The 26,418-nt window shown below is 35.0% G+C and overlaps 2 protein-coding genes across 3 annotated transcripts in view; one reads left to right on the forward strand and one right to left on the reverse strand.

Moving 5' to 3' along the window:
• Positions 1–1,389: 1,389 nt before the first annotated feature.
• Positions 1,390–4,527, reverse strand: LOC128171925 (uncharacterized). The gene is made up of 5 exons (XM_052837707.1): positions 4,246–4,527; positions 4,032–4,149; positions 2,977–3,050; positions 2,585–2,768; positions 1,390–1,634 (listed from the first exon to the last, which is right to left on the reverse strand). Exons 1-5 carry the CDS (start codon positions 4,288–4,290, stop codon positions 1,405–1,407), a joined length of 651 nt encoding a protein of 216 aa, XP_052693667.1. The 5' UTR covers positions 4,291–4,527; the 3' UTR covers positions 1,390–1,404.
• A 17,857-nt stretch (positions 4,528–22,384) lies between these two features.
• The window catches only part of LOC128171910 (uncharacterized), a 41,215-nt gene continuing 37,181 nt past the window's right edge, over positions 22,385–26,418 (forward strand). For both annotated transcript variants that reach the window (XM_052837678.1, XM_052837679.1), the window contains exon 1: positions 22,385–22,598. In XM_052837678.1, coding sequence (XP_052693638.1) covers positions 22,554–22,598 — 45 coding nt within the window. In that variant the 5' untranslated portion in view covers positions 22,385–22,553. The remainder of the gene's footprint in view (positions 22,599–26,418) is intronic.

The raw sequence follows: 26,418 nt of genomic DNA on the forward strand, positions 1-26,418 counted from the left end.
ATTCTATAGTAAACTTAATTCTTGTTTCAGAGTGAGAATCATTATGAAAATTTGCATATAAAAAAGTAATATTCAGAAATATCCAATACTTTTTAAAGAAGTTTTTGATCAAAGTTTCTGGCGAAGGCATTTATTCGGAGTATAATTTGCTGGGTTAACCTTTGTTAAGATATTGTAAATGAGGCAGTCTAAGGTGTAAGTTTGACTTACTATATATATATATATATATATATATATATATATATATATATATATATATATATATATATATATATATATATATAATTTCCCAATACAACAAAAAATAAATCGGCACAGTTTTAAATAATTTAAAAATGATAAATATCCAGAATAAAATCACAAATTGATCCTATTAACCGCAAACGTTTTCGCCATTCCTGGCTCTTCAGGCAGTTGTGTACATTTTGTACACAACTGCCTGAAGAGCCAGGAATGGCGAAAACGTTTGCGGTTAATAGGATCAATTTGTGATTTTATTCTGGATATTTATCATTTTTAAATTATATATATATATATATATATATATATATATATATATATATATATATATATATATATATATATAGCCAACAACAAAAATCTGACTGCGACGGTATACTGAATTCTAACGTTAAGGCGACTGCTACGGTAAACTGAATTCTGACGTCAAGGCGATTTAATAATGGATTAGAAAGATTATCGAAAATTAGCACTTCAAACAAATAAACTGCCTTCCAGAAAAAAATTATTTACAATAGAAAGAAGTCAATGGTTTCAGGTTGTCGTGTTTTTAAGACTGATTTTTTATGAGAAAGTTCTAAAAAGTACAAAAAAGAAAAATTAAGAACTGATATTACAGCAACCAATCGCAAAATATTTAGTTACACGGTGTACAAAATGAATGCGAATCACGGTATGTGAATTTTGTGTATCAAAAACTCGATTTCATAAAAAGCAAATAAACAAAAGATTGCAAATAAAGATTAGTCATTTTTTTCGTTCCTTAGCAGTGTTTAAATTTGCCGTTCCAATACGTTTGCAGTCGCTCAGCATTACTAAACGTGGACTAGGAAATTTTAATAACAATAAACTTTGTCCTGATTAGCTTTTTTGAACTTTTAAACTTTTTTTTATATAACTCAATACGGAAATAAGAAAAACCGTGTCAATTATTTAGTAACAACCTCTTTAAGATATGGGATTAAATTGTGAAACATGTTGTAATTAAGGCCTTTGGTTCTCAATTTTTCTGCAATGTTTTTTCTTGTTTATGTTGGGGTAGATACTGGAAAGTTGGATTTAGGGTGTTCGTGGGGGGTAACACCATCAAATCAAAAAGAATGCAGAAAGAAAAAAAAGGTAATACTTGATTACGCTTTGTCTGCATATGAACAATTTATTGACTTATATTTCACAGGCAAAGTAATTATATTTCTCTCCTTGTGAAATAGCGGAAAACATAAATTTGATTTGATCGGGGGGAGCATATGTCAACATCAGTTTTGTTTTAGCTTCGTCATCTTTGTTCTCTATCATAGAAGGCAAATATGGCAATGGATTTCCTTTGTCATCAACATATGACGAATCAGGACCTCTGGAGCCTTGTATAACCGCTGATATTATCATTTCCGACCCTACAACAATTGTAAATTGACAAACTATACTCCTTGTAGAACCGCTGATGATTGCACTTAGACTTTAAAATTAAAGTTTACGATAACTAGTTACATTTGAAAGGAATCTTGTTTCAGATAAACAACTATGATCCCAACATAGGGACATTTTTCATTACCAAAATGTGTCAGTTTCGATTTAAGGTCAGACGACACGTTTCTCAATTCTATATAACATTTTCCAGGATTTTGTTAATGGCTTACTACTACTCCGACAAGCTTTAGTGCAAAAAATTAGGATACATTACCAGGCATTTCTGCAAAATACTAGAGAATGCAATTTCCTATACAATCTTCTTGAAAATACACTTAAATTGCTGATTTAAAAATAAATAAATATTACAGCACAGCGAAATTTACAATATTTACAATATTTGGCCGGGGTTTGAACTCACAATCTCTAAAACCTACGCTCCTGGCTCCTACGGCTCTAACCACTCGGCCATCTAGACATGTGACCATACACAAGTAAATTTTAATCATTTTATAAATCATTATAAAAATGATAATTTTTATTTGAACTCTTTATTACGAGGAGATACAAAAAAGATGCTCGAGGAACATGTCGTCTGACCTTAAAAGCGGGAAGATCTCCAAAAAGAAAAAAATATGATACATTCCATACACGAACAAAAATACTAAGAATTATAAATGTTTGTCGTGTTTATGATGAAAAGCAATAAAAGTAACAGTCGAGTGTTGGCAGATCAAAAGAATAACTTAAACGAAGCCTATCAAAAATTGAAAATGGAATATGGAAGACGAGCCCTTTTATGGTATTGTTTAAATAAAGGAAATAAAAATTTCAAAAGTAATCAACGAAATATTAGTTTGATTAAGAACGGTTGATCATTGGGTATCCATTTGAAACCTCCAGATTGATTTAAAATTATCTTTACTCAAAAGCTTACTTATCGCTTCTAAGAGTTTTTGCCCCTCCTCCGCTGAGTTAATCAATAACAGTCGTCCGCCATCTTTTTCACAGCCTTGTTTCCCTTCGTCGTATGGAATAGCAGTGGGATAATAAGCGACTTTGTAACATCCTAGCAGAGGATCCGTGGTATATCCTGGGGTAGAACATGCCTTTGGTGCAACCTCAAGTTAAGTTGTTTGAATAAAAATATACGTGTATATAAAGTTTAATCGAATATGTTATCTGTTTTACAGAGAGAGAGAGAGAGAGAGAGAGAGAGAGAGAGAGAGAAAAATTGAAATAGAGTGATACACGATGAGAAATTAATAGACAGACACTTTGAATTATTTCTCATGAATTTTGACTATCTGGAGTTTTATGGATACATACCGATTCAATAGGAATTTTGTTACAGCACACATGGTACTTGTCTTCAATATAACAGTAGTGATTGGTACATGTTACTGAAATACAAAAACAGGCAACATGCAACGCATATGAATTCAAGTTGATCCACTACACTGTGTTAAATAATGTGGCGTCGACATCTGTTGATATTGTTTTGAATTAAAGTACATAATATTTTCACCTGTTTAGAATTTTGAATTGCAATATTGAACCCCAAAATACGTTTAATGTTTTTTTGACAGGTAAAAAATCCCCAGCGGGATTCTTGACAATCAGATTTGTAGTGAACCATGTAATCTAGACTGCTACACTGTTAAGTGATATATTATGGGGAAAAAAACTATAAAATTAGACTTGATTTTATTGGTAATTCCAAAGAATAGTAGGTCTCAATATGTAAGTGTCCCATATCACCTTAAAAATGTATATTGAAAGGATTAATTTTTATGAGAACATTTTTTTGTATTATTAAATCATCAATATCAAGTCAACATTATTTATATTATTTCCAGAGCTTTCAATCTGTAAATAAATCGAAGCGGTTGTAAAAGTTTGTTTTTTGATACATTTTTTTTCTAAATTATAACCCTTTTGTTGACCAAGCCTTAGTATGGTATTCAAGATGAAGTACGTTTCTGGACGTGCTAATTATCTCTGCAATAGTTTATAATAATACTGGTTGACATTACTTTAGAAAATCTACTTTTTTAAAATCAGAATTACATAAAAATGCTTACTGAGATTGTTATGCCCAAAGAATGAACTATTTTCGGTTTTTTTTCTCATATTTATAAACACTGTACGTCTTTTGCATTTTCCAATGGTTGTAAAAAATAATTTATATTCATGTTATTAAGATTTCGTATTCAATACAAATGAGATGATTTTAGTTAACATATATTTTTAAAAAAAAATAAAATTCCTATATCGAAACCCTTTTTTAAATGACGTCATGTTTAGGTAGTTTATGATAGTATTCTAAGAAGAAAGAAATATTTGTTTAAGTATAATAAAAGAAAAACAGAAAGCAATTTTACATTTGGCGGGACAACATTCTCCGTTCTCACAGCTATATCCCTGTGGGCAAAAAGGTTCCTTAGGGGCACACTTTCCTGAAGGACTTCCAGTATCACATACGCTTATCTTCTGTTTTGCCTGCGCAATTGAATGCAATTACATGTATTCGTGCTTCGTTCAAAATGCATAGTCAATACAATTCAAAATAATGGGGATAAATAATACTTCACTAACTTGTGAACCAAAAATCAGAACACCAAAGATAATCAGTAGTCTCATGGCGTTTTCCACGAAAATTTTGTCCTGGAGCCCTTGGTCCTAAACTAAATTAATCAAAACTAATCATTGATATATTATCTAAACATCTGTTCTTGAAAAAAAAACTTGCAATGTTAAAAAAGGAAAAAAAGCTGAAGCTTTGATGACGATACAAAAAATAAAAAAATTAATATCTAATCACAAATTAAGAGAATATAACTCCAAATATCTTTCGTGAAAGATAGAAAGGAGGCTCGGTTGTCGTGAATAGCTTATTTGAACTTTTTTTTCCTTTCAATTTATGGTCGTTTAGGTAGATCTAATGGTTAATTTCTTGACCACTAAGTCCCATTTATAGCCAAGGGAATCATACAGTGCGTAAATCTGCTCTAATAATGAAAGCCCATTAAATATTGGATATTTATTACCTTTTAAAAACAAAATATATTTATGTCTTATTGATTTATTTTAAAATCAAACACTTATGTGATCTTTTAACAACTGTATGTATGTCTCATAGTCCTATACGTTCCTCTAACGAAAAAAGCAAAGAATACATTTGGGTATAAGATATGAAATTAATTTTGAAAACAAAACTAAGTAACACATTTTAACATTATCAAAGATCTAAAAAAGTATATGTTAGTTAGTACTATAGCATTATTAACATTAATAATATTTAAATAAGTTTTATTTAATAGCTTTTTTCACTAAGATTTTAACTGTAATTCCAGGCATACCATACAAACACAGGTTTTAAAAACATGGCTGAAAGCTGAAAGAATTGCAAACTTAAATCTCTGATTTAAGAAAGTCAACGGTTTTGACAAGGTGCTGTTCTAAAGAAATTGTCATAGACTGAAGAAAAAATACTCACTCTTGACGGGATGATCCCATAAAACCTTGTTGTTTGCAGGCCAATACAATTTAAACAAATATTTATCACGATGTTAATGGTTAAATCTGTGCACATTTTCCCGGTTTTTTCTTCCTTGAAAAAGCTGTTAGATATGCATCGCTTACGAACAATAAATATCCCATTAAGACAATAAATACTAATCCCAACAGATGTCGGTTTGCAGCAGTTTTATTGACGTTAAAATTTTTCTTGAGAATTTTTATGTGCTTATTTTCCCCGTAGTTGGTGACATTTTGATAAACTCAAAAGGTATGCGCATGTTGTTGCTTTTTTATCTTATTAAAACATTGGTGCTCATCTTAGTGGTTTTAAGGAGAATGAAATGCAGAATCCTTAAGTTTCACGTTTCACAAAATAATACACACTTCTGGCATATTTAGCTCTTAAAAAACAGTAACAATATATATGCGCGTTATATCTTCAATACCCAACAGTTTCTGCTCATTCATTTTCATTTATTCTTGATTGCGTAGGTGATAGAAATGTTGTCAAAAACTGATCAGTAGTAAAAGGTTGCTAATCCATTTTGTTGATAATGGAATTCAACTTTTTTCATATTCAATTTAAACACATATATTTTACTACATAACACCTTGACGTTACGATGAATTATTGTATGATATCTGAACAGCATTGACTAAAGAAATGAAATCAACACTACATCTGCGGTTTGAACACATATTTTCAATCTCTAAATCGATTTCTGACATGCATCAGGGTAGGCTAATTTAGGTCGATCTATGAGACACAGTCTGATGATTCAGAAAGGTTATGTCGGGACTTGTCGGGACGATGAACAAAAAGATCTTTTTTGTTTTATAAAACAAACGGGGCTAGATCTAATGGGTATTATGAATGTTTTGCAAATCGGTAACTTTCGGCGTCTTTGCAGTTTTCAAAAATTACAAGTTCAGATTATGTAAGGGAGCATTATCATAAAAAGACAAACATACCTTAACCCTTACACAATGCACCGTTTATGATAATACTTATTAAAAAATTTTTGTATACTATTTCGGTAGCACTTCTGCCCTTTAGCACCGGAGTGTGTACTGATATAACATAAGAATACAGAAGCTTCGTTTTTTTAAACATTTATTTACAATTACAGGCCTTCTACCGTTAATTTAATAAGCCATATTCTGTTTCAAGTGTTTTTATTGCTACGAAGAAGAGAACCCTTGTTTTTGTCACAAGAAACACTTTTTGTTCATCGTCTTTATTTAAATTTTGAAAACAACTTTTACAAATGCTTAACGGTTTGTACTTGAACCTCTTTTTTTGTCACCTCTCAATGTATGTTGTATCCGTCTAGCAAAAATCTTTCGTACCTTCAAACTACTTTTTAAAGTTAAATGCTACTGCAATAGCAAAGTGGCATCAGCTTTGGCAATATTATGAATTGTGTATCTACTATTACATAATTACATAAGACATAAAATGCATATGCAAAATACATAATACATAATTACTTCTGTAAGGTATTTCAAAATAATTCACAGTTAAAAGTTATCATTTAAGGACGATAGACTCCTCTCAGCTCCTAATTTGAAAGGCTAACCCTATTGTTGATGTCAAATGAAAGCTCTTGTCAATTATACACATTTTGTTTAACAAGTGTTAAGAAATTAGTTACCATTTGTTAAGTCACGTTATGTCTGCCGTCACGAAATGTCCGCCTTTTTAAAAAAAAAAAGTCACGTCATGTCCGCCATCACGAAATGTCCGCCACTTTTTCGAAAAAACCATCACGTTATGTCCGCCTTTACAAAAGTCTTTACCATATGTCCGCCGCCTTCCATTTTTAGAGAAACTGTATTTAATGAATGCACGTCGCTAATAATGTCAGCATTGTTTTTGGAAAATGTATGGTCTAATGTCCGCCACCAGTTTTGAACACACTACTCTCTCTATTATTTCTAAATATCGTATTTGCTATCCCATTGTATAATATTATGTTTGGCATTTATTGATCTAAAATTATTTTCAGAATGAGAAGTATATGCATATATACACTTTCTTTTGCAATTAACACTGATCGTCTTAAAAAATAAACACAAATGTACACACAAATGTTGAAACGTATGTCCGTCATGAATTTGGAAAGATCGTATCATGTCCGACGCGGACATTTATTCCATAATGTCTGCATATAGGAATGCACGTTCAAATCGTAAGTCGGAACATTATGACCGCCGCCTTATACAGACTATTATTACTTATTAGGTTAGTTACTGACTCACTACGGAAATATATTGGGTTGATCAATCTCATAGATGGCGAGGCGACGCCGAGCCGTCTATGAGATTGATCAACCCAATATATTTCCGTAGTGAGTCAGTAACTAACCGAATAAGTGTTTTGTTTTCCCGAGGACTATCAAGTGATATATTTATTCACAAAAAGCGTTGATTTACGCAAAGCCATGTACAATATGCCTAACGTCTCTTCCAATTTAACTCATTTAAACTCTCCAAAATTTTCAATCTCACCTTTCAATAGTCTTTTAAAATCTTTGCTTCACCCATGTTCACTTCCAAAGTTTTGTTGCTATTTAATTTTTAATATTTTCTTCCTTTCCTCTGCAGAGATTTGAGCAAATGTCGACGCTGCCATTTTGTTCTGCTCCAGACAAAAAAATGTGACGTCAATATTCTAAGGGCAACTACTCTAATTTTAAAGAATTTCAAAGGGCAACTACTCCAAATACTATACGAACTTACGGCATGCGGTTTATGTATTAAATACTATGAAATGTCGAAATGAGTAAGCGAAGCTTCAGCCAATGACGGCCATATTGCCTACTATTATTTCTCACCGAACAAATATAGAAATATATGAGGCAATCACGTGCTATGTTTAAACTAATGAAAGTGTGACATTTCAGTCCAAGGGAAAACAATAGTTCGTTTAACGCACACGATGCACACACTAAAAATTGTGAAAAATCGTGACAAAATGTCTGCAAACAGGAATGCATGTTTAAATCGTTAGTCGTAACCTTATGTCCGACATTATTAAGTGCAATCCAATTTTCTAAATGTCGTTTAATAATGTCCGCCGCTTTAACTTTTGGAGAAAGCGTATTCTGTCCATGCTAAAATCTGTGAAAAATTATGGCATAGTATCTGCAAACAGGAAATGTGTAGCAGCATTATGTTTGCCAATAAAAAAAATGATCACTTATTTCTTTTAAACGTCGTTACATTTTTATTGTCGCCTTTAAATTTTGAAGAAAAAAAAATTCGTTTTAAGCCCACGTTATAAATTGTGGTATAATGTCCGCCATCATGAATGCATGTTTAAATCGTAAGTCGTTATGTCCGACATAAAAAAGTGTTATCCTATTTATAAAGTTACGCTGCATTAACTTTTGGAGAAATCATTCATGATTATGACCACGCTAAAATTGTGGCATTATGTCCGCCGACTGTAATGTATGTCATAGCATTATATTAGCCATTTCAAACATTCACTTATTTTCCAAAAGTCGTAATATTATGTCCGCCGTTATATTTTTAAAGGGATTATACAATGACCAAGCTAAAATTGAAAAATAAAATGGCTCAACATCTGCTAACACGAATGTATGTTTCAATCGTAAGTCGTAAGATTATATTAATAGTCGTAACATTATGTCCGCCTCTGAAATTTTGGAGAAATCGTATTATGACCACGCAAAACATTGTGACCGTTACTGCATAATGTCCGCCTACTTGATTGTATGTCGAAACATAATATCTGCAATTAAAAAAAAAAGGTTGCCTAGTTTCTGAAGTCTTTACATTACGTACGCCGCATTTAAATTTTAAAGAAATCGTATTATGCCCACGCTAAATATTGTGAAAAAACGTGACTGACAAAATGTCCGCCAACAGGAATGTACGTTTAAATAAATACTATTAATAGTTATAAGGATATATATATGACAAAATTTGAACCACGTCGTACATGGACCTGAGGGATGACATTGGTGTCTTAAATGTTATGAAATGTATTCTTGTTTTTATTAGGAAATCGAGATTTTTGTAGCTTGATGGGTGTGCCATTTTGGGCCGTTGTTAGACATGTTCTGATTGCTGTAAAGAGTAAGCTTTTCGAAAAATGTAAAAGGCCCTTAAAAGGGCCGTTTATTGTCTACTCCAAGGAGCGACTCTTTACTGTCTTGCTTATGGAAAGCAGGAATATGACAGTCCCAATATCGTTAAAATGGATTTCGTCTGGTAGATAGTGTCTGAGAAACCTGACGTCTATTCTGATGAAGGTTTTGCCGGGGCATTTCTTCATCTTATTGTTGATGGTTCTCCTCTTTGCGTCAAATATCTCTTGATGTAGAGAAGAACGGAATTTTCCCCTCGAGACTATCTCCGTGAAGAAAATATCGGGTTGTCGGGGGGGGGGGGGGGGTAGGGGGCTGAAATCTCTTATTCTGTGGAGGAGGCTTGTCAGACAGTCGATGACAGTAGACGGCTCTGCCCCACTGGGGAGGTCTTGGAGTGTTCGGATAATATTCTCAAAATACCAATCGCAACTTCTCGGGCCTTTCCGGCAGGCACGTAAAAACACCTAGAATGTATTACCTAGGCGTCCATGACAACCCCCCTTTTTGTAAAACTTGAAATACTTGAAATAAATAGAACACATTTTACGATCTGTTGAGATGTGAGCTATACTTCATTAAAGTAAACGATACACACTAAAACCGAAGCGACATACAAGACTGTCTACCCGATACTTATTTTAATGGGAAGCGACTCCATTTTGTATAAAATTCTAACATCCGGTGACGTTAATACCTTCGAGGTGTTTTTCCGAGCCTGCCGGAAAGGCCCGAGAAGTTGCGATTGCTCAAAATACGTAAGTACTGGTCGTTTTTATATCATCCTACTTGGATTTATGTTAAAACATGAACACCTTTCAAAATGTATGTCTTATTTCACCATCTAGCGGTTATTTACATTAAACGATAAAATGCAGAACAGAATTATCGTTAATGTTCAACCACGTGTAGAGTTGTTGAAATATAAACATTGGGTTGCTTAATAAAATCATAGCCATGTTTGATGCTTGTAGTGTGCAATACCATGTACCATGTTTTAGAAAAATAATGGGCGTCTGTTTTGCATAAAAACTTAGTGTAACGTATTTTGGGTTCGGTGATTGAGACCAGTCTGGGAAATGTGTTTATTTAATAATCATAATTATATGAATACCGGCGTAAACGATCACAAAAATTACGAGTCAATATATACAGATATAGTTGTAAGGATGACCTATCCTTAAGCATGCAAAACAAATAATTCACAAGTTATTTATAAGGGATGGGGCTTGATGATCTGTGGGTTATAACCCGGGGCTCTATCCGAGGCACAGGTCTCAGCCTCGAGACCTGCGAGATCTGTCCTGATAAGGCTCTATGCCTATATCACATGTACAGGGCTGTATCTCTGCAGCCGACACAAGCTGCAGCCAGGTACACTCAGTTAATAAAATACGAGTAAATATTAACGCTCTATTTAAAGATTAACCCAATACGAACACTGTGCAGTCGTATTAACGTACTTACTCCTTTGACAGCCGAACACAGAGTCAGCTCTTCTCTCGAGTGTGTTCTTATATATAATAGTGTCATCCGGACTATCCTCGCACATTACCATTAGCATCAAAGATAACACCCGTATGATATAAAAATTATCTGAACCCTAAACCCGATCATTTGTTACATAACCCACGCCTCATTGCTTCATGCGTCCTCGCATGACAAAACGATAACATAGATATATAAATATATATATATATATTTTTTTTTTATCTAAAAAGGATGACGTATCAAACATGAATAATGTACAGAATGAGTGATGGATGTATAGCACCTACTTGGGGATGAACATGAATAAGCATACATACACATGCATATAACAAAAATGTAAAATGAAACAAAATGTTCGACAAACACAGTACAGCTACAATGTTTATAAGTATCTACAAATCAAACAGTTCTTCACTTTCTTTGATTCTCTGCCCATTTTCATGGTATTTGGTGATGGTGATCTCCTTCACTCTGCGATGATAGCCCTCCGTTTGAGTAGCTTCATCTACCATGATCTTGGATAGGACAGGATCTAGGTTGTCAGTTTGAATCCCAAATTCCACACTTTTCTTCGACACGGTTTCTTCAACAATGCCAAGGTTGGTTCGTCTGGACGAAAACACTGGACTTGGCGCTGTTCTTTTTCGAACCACTCTTCCTGAGATGAAGTCATCCTGAGAGGTTGATGGTAAAGCTTCCATCTCTTTTTCTGCGGGTTCAGTCCGAACCTCGCCGAGTTGAACTTCGGGATCCACGTCCCAGTCACTGTCGTCTTCCTGATCATGACTTGTGTACTTATGCGTTGAGGAAGGGGCATCGGGATGCTTTGTCCGCATGTGTTTCTGCAGATACTCCTTCTTCTTAAAGGATACATGACAGACTTTGCACACCATCATACTGCTTGCACAGCTCAGCACATGTTCGGACCATGCAGCCTTACCATCCAGTTCAACAAAACACACAGGACATATTTCCTTTGCCCTCCGGGGGGTCGTCTTTGTGTTAACCATACTACAATGTAAAATAAAAGCTTTCATAAAAATCGATGATGCATCTGAGCATGAACATTCCTCTATATGAATAAGACTATCTATCCACTATACACAAAATCAGAATCATTCCAATAAACAACACAACTTATTTGTACAATATCTAATTGTTTTATTGAACAATTTATTCTGTCACATAATCTCTCATCCAGACTGGAGCACGTCTGTTGTGCTTGGACTCGAATTCCCCAGCTAGTTCATCTGTAACCTCTACTTTTGACTGACGCTCATCAATAACCTCTGACTCAAACTGAACATCAAGTTGGCTTTCCGTTCTGCTTTCCAGAGGGGCCTGTAATTCGTCCTCTCCTTTCAAAATATGCGCTTTGCACGTTTTCAGGCGGTCACAATGCATAACCTGATCTTTACCATTCCGACTTTTAACTTTATACAAAACTTCCGATAGTTTTGTGAGTATCTTGAACGGTCCCCGCCAGTATGACGTGAACTTCGGTGAGCATCCAACTTTGCGCTGGGGAAAGTATACGTATACATTTTCTCCTTCCTTGAACTTCTCATAGGACATTTTCATGTCATGATAATGTTTCTGACGCAACATTGCACCTTCTGCATGACGTCTGACAAAGGCGTGTGCTCTCTCCATCCGATCTTGCATTATCCAAACCCATTCACTTCTAGGTACTTCTTTCCAAAACGAAGGCATATCATACATGATATCTAGAGGTGTAGCGACCTCCCTTCCTAACATGAGCATGTTAGGACTATAGCCAGTGGATTCATGTTGAGACGCTCTATAAGCCATCATCACAAACGGAATGCTTTCATCCCAATCTCGATGATTCTTATCCACGTAGGCGCTCAGCATAGTGGCTAATGTTTTGTTGAACCGTTCCACCATACCATCTGACTGCGGATGATATGGTGTGGTTCTTGTCTTGCGGATCTGGAGAAGCTTACATACCTCAGTGAAGAGAAGGCTCTGGTATTGTCTTCCCTGCTCTGAATGGATTGTCGCTGGACATCCAAGCCTACAGATTACTTCATTAGTGACAATCTTAGCTACGGTTTGTGCTTCCATATTTCGCATTGGAAATGCCTCGGTCCATTTTGTGAAGTAATCTGAGATAACGATAATGTATCGATTTCCGTTTTCTGTCTCAGGAAATTCGCCAAGAATGTCTGTAGCTATACTCTCTAAAGGGTAGCCTACCTGTAAAGGCTGCATAGGGGCTCTTTTTGTTTTGAGAGGAGCTTTCTTTCTGGAGCACACATCACAGCCTGCGATATAGCTCCTTACATCACTCTGTAGCCCTGGCCAGTAATAGTTCTGCCTGATTTTATTCAAAGTTTTTGTCATCCCGAAGTGAGCAGAAGTTTTTGCATCATGCATCTGCTGTAAGATATATCTTCGTTGGGATAAAGGAACAACTATCTGATATGTTGTCATGTTACTGTCCTCGACTTCCCACACCCTGCATAGAAAGTTATCCTTAAGGGTTAGCCTGCTCCACTGTGCCCAAAGTGACTTAACTACATAGCTCTCAGAGGATATATCACTATATTCAGGACCTGTCTTATCTTGCAACCAACACTTAACAAGTCTTATGTCCCTACATTCATCTTGCAATGTAGCTAAATCTGATTCACTATTTTCTCTTATTTTGTCCTCGATTATTCTAACATGTCCTTCAGACACCTCTGACTTGTCCCAGTCATCGAAATAACCGCATTGGCCACATGGCACTCTGCTGAGTCCGTCTGCATTCCCGTGAAGTTTACCAGCCCGATGCTCTATCTCCATGTCATAGGTTGATATAACCTCGATCCAACGAGCTAACTGCCCCTCCGGGTCTTTAAACCGAAGCAACCATTTCAACGAGCTGTGATCTGTTCTAACTAAGAACTTGTGTCCATACAAGAAAGGTCTAAAATGCTTAATGAAAGTGACAACAGCCAAAAGCTCCTTTCTGGTGACGCAGTACTTCTTTTCTGATTTACTCAGGACTTTACTTGCATACGCCACAACCCTTTCTTGGCCATCTTGCAGTTGTGAAAGAGCAGCACCCATAGCATACTGACTCGCATCTGTATCTAATATGAACGGCTTCGTAAAGTCTGGATGCGTGAGAATAGGCGCCGATATCAATCTATCTTTGAGGAGCTGAAATGCGGCCTGGCATTCGTCAGTCCACTTGAATGGAACAGACGCCTCTGTAAGTTTATGTAAGGGTTGAGCGATTCGAGCAAAGTTAGGGATAAACTTTCTGTAATAACTGGAAAGACCGATAAAAGAGCGCACCTGTGTCTTGTTTACTGGCGCTGGCCAATGTTTAACAATCTCTACCTTCTCAGGATCAGTCTCGATCCCCTGTTCCGAGATGATATGCCCCAAGTATTTCACCTGTCGAGCAAACAACGAACACTTTCTTGCCTTCAGCTTCAGTCCAGCCGCAAGAAGCTTTTTGAACACAAGTTCTAAATTTTGCAGCATGTCATCAAATGTCTTTCCATAAACGATTATATCATCAAGATATATAAGACAAATCTGCCATTGTAAGCCAGCCAGCACAGTCTCCATCAATCGTTCAAACGTGGCTGGGGCATTGCACAACCCGAACGGCATTACGTTGAACTCATATAGACCCTGTCGGGTGACAAATGCCGTCTTTTTCTTATCCTCTGGATCTAGCTCTACCTGCCAATACCCAGCATTCAGGTCCAAAGTACTGAACCATTTGGCGCCTCGTAGTTGATGCAGAGACTCGTCAATACGAGGTAATGGGTAGGCATCCTTCGTTGTTATACTATTTAGACGTCTGTAATCGACACAGAACCTTGTGGATCCGTCTTTCTTCTTTACAAGCACGATTGCTGCTGACCACGGGCTCTGAGAATGTTCTATGATACCTCTTCTTAGCATGTCAGATACGTGATTTTGTACCTCTTCTTGCATATGAAACGGTAGACGCCTGGGTGCTTGTTTAATTGGTGCATTGACACCAGTCTCTATCTTGTGTCTGACCTTGGCGGTTCGGCCTACATCTTCATCTGTCTCTGAAAATAGAGCTGCGTACTTCAAAAGAAGAGCCTTTGCTTTCATGACATCATCTTTATCTATATGGCTTGTGCTGCTAATGAATAGCTCTTGCAAATGAGCCGGCAACTCTCTGTCCACATCCAAGTCTCTATTTCCCTCTGACACCAAAGAAAGAACCTCATCAACAGCATGTAACTTCCCAACAACAGTATCTGGGTAGATGGTCTTGCTATCATCCGAAATATTCATGATACGGAGCGGAATAGTGTCCTGTCTACGGACAAGTGTTTTAGCCAGCATACATGAATTCTGAAACTTTTCAGAGGGTTCTATCAGTCCAGCTTTGGTTGGAAGTCCCCCATCAGAACTTGCACGTATTTGCCCTTCAACTACCAGTTCTGATCTAGGCGGTACAGTCACTCGGTGAATAATGGCCACCTTATAATAGCTCGCTGACCCCTCAAGCTGAATCGGGTGTTCGATACCAGATATTGATATCTGATGCATCCTCATGTTAATGACGGCCTCATTCCTCAATAGGAAATCTAGTCCAAGTATCCCATCTACTGTCAAGTCTGCGACAATCATTTCTTGCTGCAGGGCAATGCCATTCAGTGTAAATTCTACTGGAGTTCGCCCAAGCACGCGTAGTACTGAACCAGTAGCTGATAGTACATCCCTTTCTACCTCAGTCAACGCGTGATTTGCATCCCTTTTAATGTTTTCATAACAAATTGTGGATAGCAATGATACAGTAGCACCTGTATCAACCAAGAGGTAGGCATCCATCCCATGTATGCGAGCAGTGACATAAACCCCTTTCTCGTTTATAGAGTGTACTACTCTTGAATACTGATCACTAGAACATTGGTTTTTCTGGAAACTTGTATCAGTTTTGGGATTCGTTTCTCTTGTACTATTAACTTGTGTTAATTTGTCATCAGACCCCTTATTCAATTGTGGGCAATCTTTTCTCAGATGCTTGTCGGATCCACATTTATAACATTTCCTCGTCCGGTTACTATCCCTTGCATGTGTCTCCGGGCGAGGCATGCGTCTCTGGCTTTGAGACTGAAACTTCCATTGTTTCAAATCTCTCATATCGCGCTGTAACGACTGCATGTTTTTCTCGACGGTCTCTATAAAATTATCGAGTTTTGACACTTTGGACGAGTCTTCAGTATTTTCACTCATTGTCCGGACAGCATCTGTGTGGCGATTCTCTGCCCTATACTATGCTTCCAGCTCAACAGCTCTCTGTATTGCGTCATTCAAGTTTATGGGTCTAGCCTGCTTTATCTTAAGACGCATTTCCGAGTTATGTAGCCCATCTAAGAACTGTTCAGTAGCTAGTATTTCCCGAACATCATCGGGGGCTGTCGGGTAAGCTAAATTCACGAGTCTCCTTATGTCCTGTCCCATCTCCGGTAAACTTTCAGAAGCCTTTTGTCTCCTTTCCCTCAGCTGTGCTCTGTATAGCTCAGTTTGATTCATTGGGGCGAATCTATCTTGAAAGGCCTTCACTAATTTCCTATAGTTCTGTCTATCGTCTCTGGGCTGATTTCCTAACACACCTTGTGCTAGTCCCCTCAGGGATGCAGCCAAATATAGCCCTTTCTCAGTCTCTGACCATTCATTCAAAAGACAGACTGATTCAAAATGGGACAGATAATAATTCCATAAACCGGATCCGTCGTATGTTGCAGGTTTAACAAAGTTCCGAGATCGGCCCGGTCCAGGGTTCGTATTACTTGTTCTTGGGTTTGCGTTGTTCTGCACTGGCGGGCGGTCACTAGTTACAGGATCCTCATCCTTATCCTCTCCAGACACATAGCCACTCACACTTTCTCTCCGTGTCACGTACGGGGTACTGGTACTCATGCCTGGTCTGGGTCTCCGGCCTCGGCCTGGAAAATTCGTAACCCGTAGAGAGTCATGTATCTCTCTACTGAGCCGATTTTTTTCCCTCTCTAAATATTCTACATCGGCGTGTAAATCGCGCACGCTCATAATTAAATATTATATTAACAATTTGTAGACAACAATTGACTGATCAAAATCCCGACGCTGCCACCAATTTTGTAACGTGTTTTGGGTTCGGTGATTGAGACCAGTCTGGGAAATGTGTTTATTTAATAATCATAATTATATGAATACCGGCGTAAACGATCACAAAAATAACGAGTCAATATATACAGATATAGTTGTAAGGATGACCTATCCTTAAGCATGCAAAACAAATAATTCACAAGTTATTTATAAGGGATGGGTCTTGATGATCTGTGGGTTATAACCCGGGGCTCTATCCGAGGCACAGGTCTCAGCCTCGAGACCTGCGAGATCTGTCCTGATAAGGCTCTATGCCTATATCACATGTACAGGGCTGTATCTCTGCAGCCGACACAAGCTGCAGCCAGGTACACTCAGTTAATAACATACGAGTAAATATTAACGCTCTATTTAAAGATTAACCCAATACGAACACTGTGCAGTCGTATTAACGTACCTTTGACAGCCGAATACACAGTCATCTCTTCTCTCGAGTGTGCTCTTATATATAATAGTGTCATCCGGACTATCCTCGCACATTACCATTAGCATCAAAGATAACACCCGTATGATATAAAAATTATCTGAACCCCAAACCCGATCATTTGTTACATTAGTATATCGAGCTATTTTCAAGGAACATTCTGCATAAAATAGTATAGTCTGTTTCACTATTGATCCTATTACTAGGTCAAGAGCGGATCCAAAATTAATCCTCAGGGGGGATCTCTAGATCTACAAGCATGTTAATTGTTGCAACATCCGAAAAAAACTATTCTTTGTATTGTCGCATTTATTTCTAGAACACATTTTATCCACCAATTAATGAAGATAAAGTTTAAAATCAATAAACCTCTAGATTTTATATTTGACTACAAGTACCTAGATTCTATGAAAAAGACTATAAACACGAGGCATGATTTTTACAGCGAAACTGAAAGGGTCAAATAAAATCAAATAAAATTTTAAATGACAATACATTCGCAGGGGTGATATGGATGGCGCATTTCGGCGTAGGACGGTATGGGACAAATGAAGTCCGCCCAGAATAGCGGAATAGCAAGAACAAAATTCGACTATGATTAGGATATAGCCAATTTATTACCATTGTCTATTATTATAGATATACTTAGCATAACCATTCTTTATAATCGAACAGTTTTAATTCTAAAGATAACTTTACTGCTTTTATATGGGTATGACGTGAACTATGCTACGCACCGTACGCGCATAATTTACGCGCATGTACACTGTAAAATGTCGTTGTGTTACCCGTTGACAAGTGTATTGCTAACGCTGAGGGTAATAGTATACAATTATGTAATGCTTGAGCAGTCAATAGACCAGAATATTTTTTCCTTGGTGCAAGGAACAGCTCAGTATGATCTACTGTCCGAAGCCAACGGCCGAGGGCAATAGATCATACTGAGCTGTTCCCTGCACCAAGGGAAAAAATTCTGTTCCATTGACTGTTCAGGCGTTAAATAATTGTTTTATTACCTAATTCGTCTTTCTAGTTAGTTTTTAGGGTTTACAATTTGCATATTACAGATGGTTTTTGTGCCATTATGCAATATACTAAGATTTTTCTCCCCTTTTACATGCGTCAAACCTGTTGCCTGCACTAAACATTTCCACATAGAAGGAGGAGTCTCCAACCCATTAGATCATAAAGAGTCATTTGCCTTATATGAGGCTTTAAAACTGTTGAATATTTGATACTCAATATTGAAAACATTGATTTTTGTTTCACCAATTACTAAAAACAGTGTAACGTTAGGATACAATCCCTGAGAACTAACGAAAGGATGAAGACCGTGACGTCAAAGTAAATTATAAAGTCATAAAGTTATTACAGTGTACATGTACGACATATTGTTTACTTGTACGAATGACATATCTTTAATTTGACTGAGTATCTCGAACGTACGAGATACTATCCCCTAATAACGACTTCATATCTGCTTATGACTACATGTTATCTTTTACATACGAATTATTATTTCGTTATTTTATTACACGACTCATTATTTCACGACATAATTTTTGTTATTACGATTTAGTCCTTCGTTCACATATACGACATGTTATCTCGTACGTACGACATAGTACTTCGTCATTACAGTGAAATTTAATATTTTGTACGTACGATATATCGAATAACGACTTAGACACTAGCCCGTTTATATGATTGAGAATCTCGATGGTGCGATATGTTTGTCGTTGTTACGACTAGTATTTCATTATTAGAAAATGTTATCTCGTACGTAGGAATTTGTTTCGTTACTACAGTATGCGACTTGTCATTTTGTACGACATATTTTATTATGTTACATAACTGTTCGCGTACGTGTAAAATAATTTGATTCAACATTTTTAATATGTTTAATTTCTACTCGTTGTTTATGAAATAATTCTATGAATTTGATGAAACCAAAGACATAATCGTCCTTAATTAATATTTGCTTTACATAAATAAAGTCTGATGTACACTTATATTATAGTCTATAGTTTTATCAAAAAATGCTACGTTTTCACCTACATAAACTTTTCATTCTACACATTTTGTACAACTTGTAAAATTACACGATATGCAGAAATCATGACCTAATACACATAAAATTAGAGGATTCCCCCTAGTCACACGTACTCGTTGAAATGCTTAACCGCTCTATCATCTCGCTTTGTATCAGGTACGTTCGACATAGTTTATGTTTGTAAAACAGAATATGATAAAGAAAGACTGTCTGCTGTCTGTCTTTAACATATCCAAACATTTAAAATCCATCCGTAATGTTATTCAAAATCCTACTAAATTTTGACCCGTGCGTGCACGGAATGATAGAGCATATGATATCGGAATTTACGAAATAGATACATCGCCACACCGTATATATTGTTGACATTTGCATAACTAAGCTTTAAGCCTACAATGATGCAATTAGTTTCACTACACTCTACTGAGTTGGAATAATGTGACTGTGGCTGGGGAAAGGCCTTCTCCACAGTCAAAATGCCTCCCATATACACGTAATGTAGAAGAAAATTGCAGAATCGCTCCGAAACGATTTTGGAGAAACTTCAAGATTTCAATTCTTCAACAATTTTTTTTACACACCATGTTGACATTCTAAACTCTCGGGATTTTTTTTATAAGAAATGCACTGTGTTAGAGTTATCTCCCGTATTTTCTTTGATGAACAGCAAAAAATGCCAACGAAAATTTACACGCACTTGTTTTATCGTCCATGAGTTTATCCATGCAAATGTAATATTAATAAAGAGCCTCCCGTGATTTAGCGTGAATGTAATGCGCATGCGCAAGATTGTAATTTTTTTTTTAGGAATTGTTGTTGCTTATTAATTAGCGAAGCTTGATTGAGAAAAAAAAACCCCAGAAACAAATTGGTAAGCCCAAACATTTGAGTCTATTATTTTAAGGAATTATAGGACTCACGATTTTGAATCTACCGCGCAACTCCGAATGACGTAAACCTATTTGCGGTCGTTAAATCTGTTGGTTCGATTCTAAGGTATTAAACAATAAAATTTATAGTGGAAAGGATTTTATATTTTTTTTTTAAATAAAACGTGAATATAAATGATAAAAAGAGTTAATTTAACCAAAAATTCTTATTTTACGACATAAATATCGGTTCAGTTTTCAGCAATGTGGAGGAAACGTGGATTTGATTTTAAATGCTGAGAAGACCAATCACCACATAAATTAAGGTTGCTAAAGCTCAGAAAAAGATGGTCTAGTGCGAACGTGGACGCTCTCTTGGACAGACAAATCACATATTTTGATATTACAGCTGAATAATTCTCATCAGAGATGGAGGAGGATGACTCAACGCCAGCAAAAGCGATCTGTCCAGGTTTGACCTACATACATTGATAGTGTAAAAGTATTTGGTAATCTCAGCAAGATTAAGTTCGTTGACTGAAAATTTTAGATAGACGTCTCTTCAAGATTTCAGTTTCGGCAAATCTTGCTGAGATTAGAGTAAAAGTAAATTTGGTATGGACATCATTGAATTTTTCTTATATAAATGCTATGGCGTTGTAATGCACATGCAATCATGCATTGGTATCTGCTGCTGATGAATATGTAAGATACCTATGCCTATCAAAGTAGGTATCGTACATATTCGTGAGTAAAGCCCCAAGCACCTGAGATCTAATTTCATAATAAAAAAAAAAATTATTATCATTAAACAAGTTTTTGATTTGGGTGCATTATTTGTATAAGGTTTTTGATTTATTAAATATACACGTGAGAAGTTAAATGTCCAGTATAAACTTGATTAGTATAAAAAAAATTCACACCATAATATATGGTTTTAAAAGTATGGATGTTGTTCTACCAAATGGCTTAAAATTATATTTGTCATTTGTACGTTGCTTTTTGTACATGATGTAATGCTGATTTCGATCCGTTTTTATGTTTAAGAGTTTAAAAAAATAATTATGAGATACATGTAGCAAATCATAAATTAAATATTTTTTTGTTTATACCTACTAGAATTATTTTGTTTCTACCTGGTATATTGTTATAAGGTGCAAATGGTTTAAAAATTAGTATTTTAACAGAGGAATATCAAGTTAAGCAGAGGAAATTAGGGATTTAAATGAATATCTTTTTACTTTTTTGGTGAATTTTAAAAAGTACTAGCATTTTGATAAAGGTATTATTAATTGACTCAATATTTATTGAACAAAATGTTGGTATTGATTATTTTATCTACGCTAGAATAGTGATCAAGTGACAATGGCGCGAAATTGTAAAAACAGACCAGAGTAAATTCAGACTGCAATATCTTTTTATCTAAGTCATTGACATATGAGTTTTTCCTTTTCCAGTGAAAGCATAATATGTGTATACTTCGTTAAAGTTCAAAATTAAACTTCTGATTATATCAAAACAGATTTTTTGACCATTTTGCATTGAAGGTCAGGACAAAAAAGCAACAAATTTGAACCATGCAGAGGAAATTTGGTCCCACATTGTATAATACTGAGGAGGCTTTCAGATTTTTTTTTAGATTAATTGTTCTTCTGCCAATGTATTATTGATAGCATATAAGAAAAATGAAATCAAATGATTACACACTATGTACCTTTGCTTCCTTTCTGTTGCAAGTTGTTTATTTTGATGAACGGGAGTATTTCCAACAAGGGTATATTTGGATACTGTTACCATGGTAACAAACATATTAACCTATCAAAATATTGTTATATTCTGTTAGAAAAGGTGCAATGCTATTTGTTTAACCAATTTTTAAAATGTTTTGATTACTTTTGTGTCAGTCCCATACTTCCTTAATATAGTATACATGTAGATACTTTATGATAAGGTTTAAGATACGTCTCCTTTGATAATGACAAGAAGCATGTGTAATTCGCAAATCAGTTCAGTTGATTCATGTTTTGATAATGATTGTTCACAAAAATATCATTTATTGAGAAGGGATTTAAAACGGGTCTCGTTTCTATAAACAGACGGTTTAGGACTTTAAAAGAAACCATTGACGACAAATTTATGTTCAACTAACAAGTCTTTTTTGGTTCAATGTCACATTGGAATTGTCAAAACAGATATGCCCTAACCAGGTGATGAACGTGTGTTGCAGAACATATGAAGCAAGCAGAAGTGTACAGTTGTTTTAATGAAAAAAGATGTCAACAAATGTGGATTCATCGACAAAAGACGATAACAGTCAGGTAATATGTAGTTTGTTGTTTTTCATTTATTTTGTTTAATATTTTTTTCTTGATTAAATTCAGGTTTGTATAATGCACAACGCTCATCATTATTTGTTATATATTGTGTGGAATTATTGATAGCACATTTTAGAGAAGACTAGTTTCATTGTTGTTAAAAAATGTAACATATCTTTAGGATATTAAAAAAAAAAGAGAGAAGAAAAATGAAGAACGTTACCTATTCTTTGACAATAAATTTGTTCTTTTTAAATAAAAAAAATGTCATAACAAAATTAATGCATAAATAATAGTGAAACATCATTTTATTATTAACAAATAATTACTTATTAAGATTTTGCCGTGCATTCAGTACCTTTATTTGCTTACAAAGAATTATGAATGATAAATGTATGTTAGAAAATCTGTCTTTGGTATAAAAATCCCTCTCTGTAAAACTTCTAAAATTTATTTTTTAGTTATAGAAAAAAAACATTGAGCATCATGAAGACGCTAGCAATAAAAGAGCCAAGATATAACTCAAAAAAAGGACATTTAATATACATGTAGAAATGCATGTGCCCTATATTGCGCTATAAGGTTACAAAAATGTAACAACATTGTCAAGCAATAACCAAAACTATTGAAAAGTATGCAAGTTAACGTGTTCAAAGAAAATCGAAATGTTTAAATGTTGTCAAAAGAATAGACGCAACAATTTGTTCACTTGTTTTATTTCTGCACACCAATATCTACAACATCACAGAAGTAAGGATAATGTCAGAAAAATGAACTAAATTACTGTTCTGTTAATGTACAATACTACTTTAGCTTTAAAAAATAGCAAAATCGCCACTATGGGAATTTGAGTCTGAAATCTTCATGATTATTTCGTGCAGTCCGTGATTTTTCTTACGTCGCTGTAGATTTTAACAAACCAATAAACGCGGCGTATGGATTTTTGTCTGGCTGTTTCTATAGAGCTACGAATTGACTGTAAGTTTCCGTAAAATATAGAGAGAATTATACTCTGTAGATATACAATTATGTAAATATTAAATGATAACATATACAAAAATAACCACGTTGAACTGCATAATTAATTTTTAGCTCACCTGAACCGAAGATGAGCTTTTCTGATCACCCTTTGTCCGTCATCCGTCCGTCCATCTGTCCGTCGGTAATCTTTTCATATTTTGACTTTGAAATTTTAAATTGTTTAAATAAAGGGCAAATCCTTTTTTTAAATATAGGGTTGTGTCTTTAAAACATTTTCATCTCACAAACCACTGCACCAGTAATGCCAATATTTACAAAAAACCTTGCATATATAGTGACAATTGTATTTTGTAAAAATCGTGACCCGCGGGCCAAAGTTAGGGCTCCAAGCTGGGTTCAAAGTTTAACATAGACATACATAGAAAAGTGCTTAAAAATCTTCTTCTCAAGAACCACTGCACCAGAAATGCCAATATTTACACAAAAGCTTATATATTTTGTAGATTCTAAATTGTGAGAAAGATGACCCCATACAAAAAACTGGGCCATAGCCAAGGTTCAAAGTTTAACACATATAGAAAAATGTTTTGAAATTTTCTTCTTAAGAACTACAATGCAACAGTTTTGGATATTACTATGAAAACATTCTATTTTAAATTCTAAATTGTTAAAATCGTGACCTCCGAACTTATACTCAGGCACCGCGAGGGGTTCAAAGTTTAACCTAGAAATATATAGGAAATATGTTTAAAAATCGTTGCTTAGTATGTGAGATAACAGTGCAAGGACTGTCAAATAGTGAAAATTGTGAATTGTAAAAGCCGTAACCCCTGGAACAACACTGGGGTCCGGAGCGTATTCAAAGTCTTGCATAGAAGTATATTGGAAAAGTGTTTTAAAACCTTCTTCTTAAGAAATACACAATGATTGCTACAGTTTGAGAGATTACTATGTAAGTATCCTAAAAAATTGTAGATTTTAAATGTTTAAAGCCACCAATATTTGTGCACCAGAAAGGGGTTCAAAGTTAAAAAAAGAAATGGCATAAGCTACGAAGTAAAATGTTACAAGAAGGTGTTGTATGGGTGACCGATGTGATCCAATTGCCTCTTGTTTGTTTGTTGTTTTCGACAGCTTTGTAACTGTAAATGTTTTCCTTTACATTCTTTTTTCCCGGTTTGTACTTTAGTATCTATATTTATAAGTAATAAACTAGTTTAGTAAAAGCTGAGTATATTTACTGTGAACGTACTTAGATTATATCAAGAATATAAGATTTGACTAATGGTGAGGTCTGGAATATAACTTTCCAAAGCGCAATAACCAAGACGAAAGTTGACTAATCAACGTCTTGGCGAATAGTGTAGACGATTTTATCATATATCAAGAACACATATCTTGGATAGCCATCGTTATTTATTACAAGGTAATACGATCTTATTTTAGTGTAGCGTACTTACGGAAGGGGGGGGGGGGCGAGGAACGCGTGTTGACTTATCTAATAAACATTATGGATGAATATGTAGAGCAAGTTAACAATCAAAAAGATAATTTTTTGTCAGTCAACTTTGGTTTAAAATATGCAAAGCAATAGATATGCACTAGCTCTTTTCTTATTTTCAGTCATTTTTATATCATGAACCTAATACATTTTTTTAACCAAGAACTTATTGTGTCTATAATAATTATTGATATATGCATAATATGGTAAAAGTTATAGAGGAGGGGGAACCCTCTTCCCGTTATTTTAATCGTCTTTTATCTGTAATTCCTACTTGGGACAGTGTAAAAATTACAGTGAAATATGACCTGCTCTAAATAAAATTCAAACCGGTATACATGCATACATGATCAGATTGTTCAGTTTAGATTATTCATCCCTGCCCACTCTTCTAAACATCAAGCTATTAATTTGGTTTTTTTAAATTTAATATTAAAGAATAGGTTAAAGGGGTATAGCCACGATTTTGGTCAAGTTCTATTTTTCAGTTTTTATGATTTACAATGCTTTAAGAATGTATTTTTAGCGTAAGAATGAAATTTGAGAGCCAGTCGAAGAGTTATAAGCAATATACAGGGCTCACGATTCCTTGTCTTGTAAATAAGGTTTGTGCCTTTTTTTGTTTACATAGGTTAGGTTCAATATACCAGCACAATCTGTTTCAAGTTGATTTGTATGTCTCCGTATTTCTTCTAAGCATAAATAAAAAGTTCCTAGCGTTGAACACATCCATTTTAGGTCTAAAACTGGAAAGTTTACCCCAACATTCAAAATGTAAAGAAAAAACAAAAAACAAAAGCTTTTTGAACGTTGAAGTGAAAAATTTTACTTTAAGACCTATAATAAATATGTTAAAGGTTCGGAACTGTTCAGTTATGCTTAAAATGAATAAGAAGATAGACAAATCAGTTTGGTACAGATTTTTTTAATGGAACATTAACCTCGGTCTACAAAAAACAGAACACGAGCCTTGTTTACATGATAAATAATTGTGAGCCCTGTATCTTGCTTATTACTCTACGACAGAATCTCAAATTTCGTTTGATCATTTGAAATGCATTCCTTCCTAAAGCATTGTGAATCATATAGATAGAAAAATAGAATTTTGACGAAATCGTGACCATGCCTCTTTAATTTACACGTTAGGATTTGCATTAGCCTATACGTTGTGTCAAAACTGGAGAGAGAAAAAAACCTGAAACGTTTCTATAACTAGCCAGTATTTGTTAAAAGAAAAAAATGCATTTATTATATAGGGGAAAAAATGTTAGTTGATCTGCTATTCAAAATACTGAATTTAATTTTTTTTACTTTATGATAAGCTTTAACATACATCCTCTT

This window comes from Crassostrea angulata, chromosome 2 (assembly GCF_025612915.1).
Source record: "Crassostrea angulata isolate pt1a10 chromosome 2, ASM2561291v2, whole genome shotgun sequence".
Taxonomy (NCBI): domain Eukaryota; kingdom Metazoa; phylum Mollusca; class Bivalvia; order Ostreida; family Ostreidae; genus Magallana; species Magallana angulata.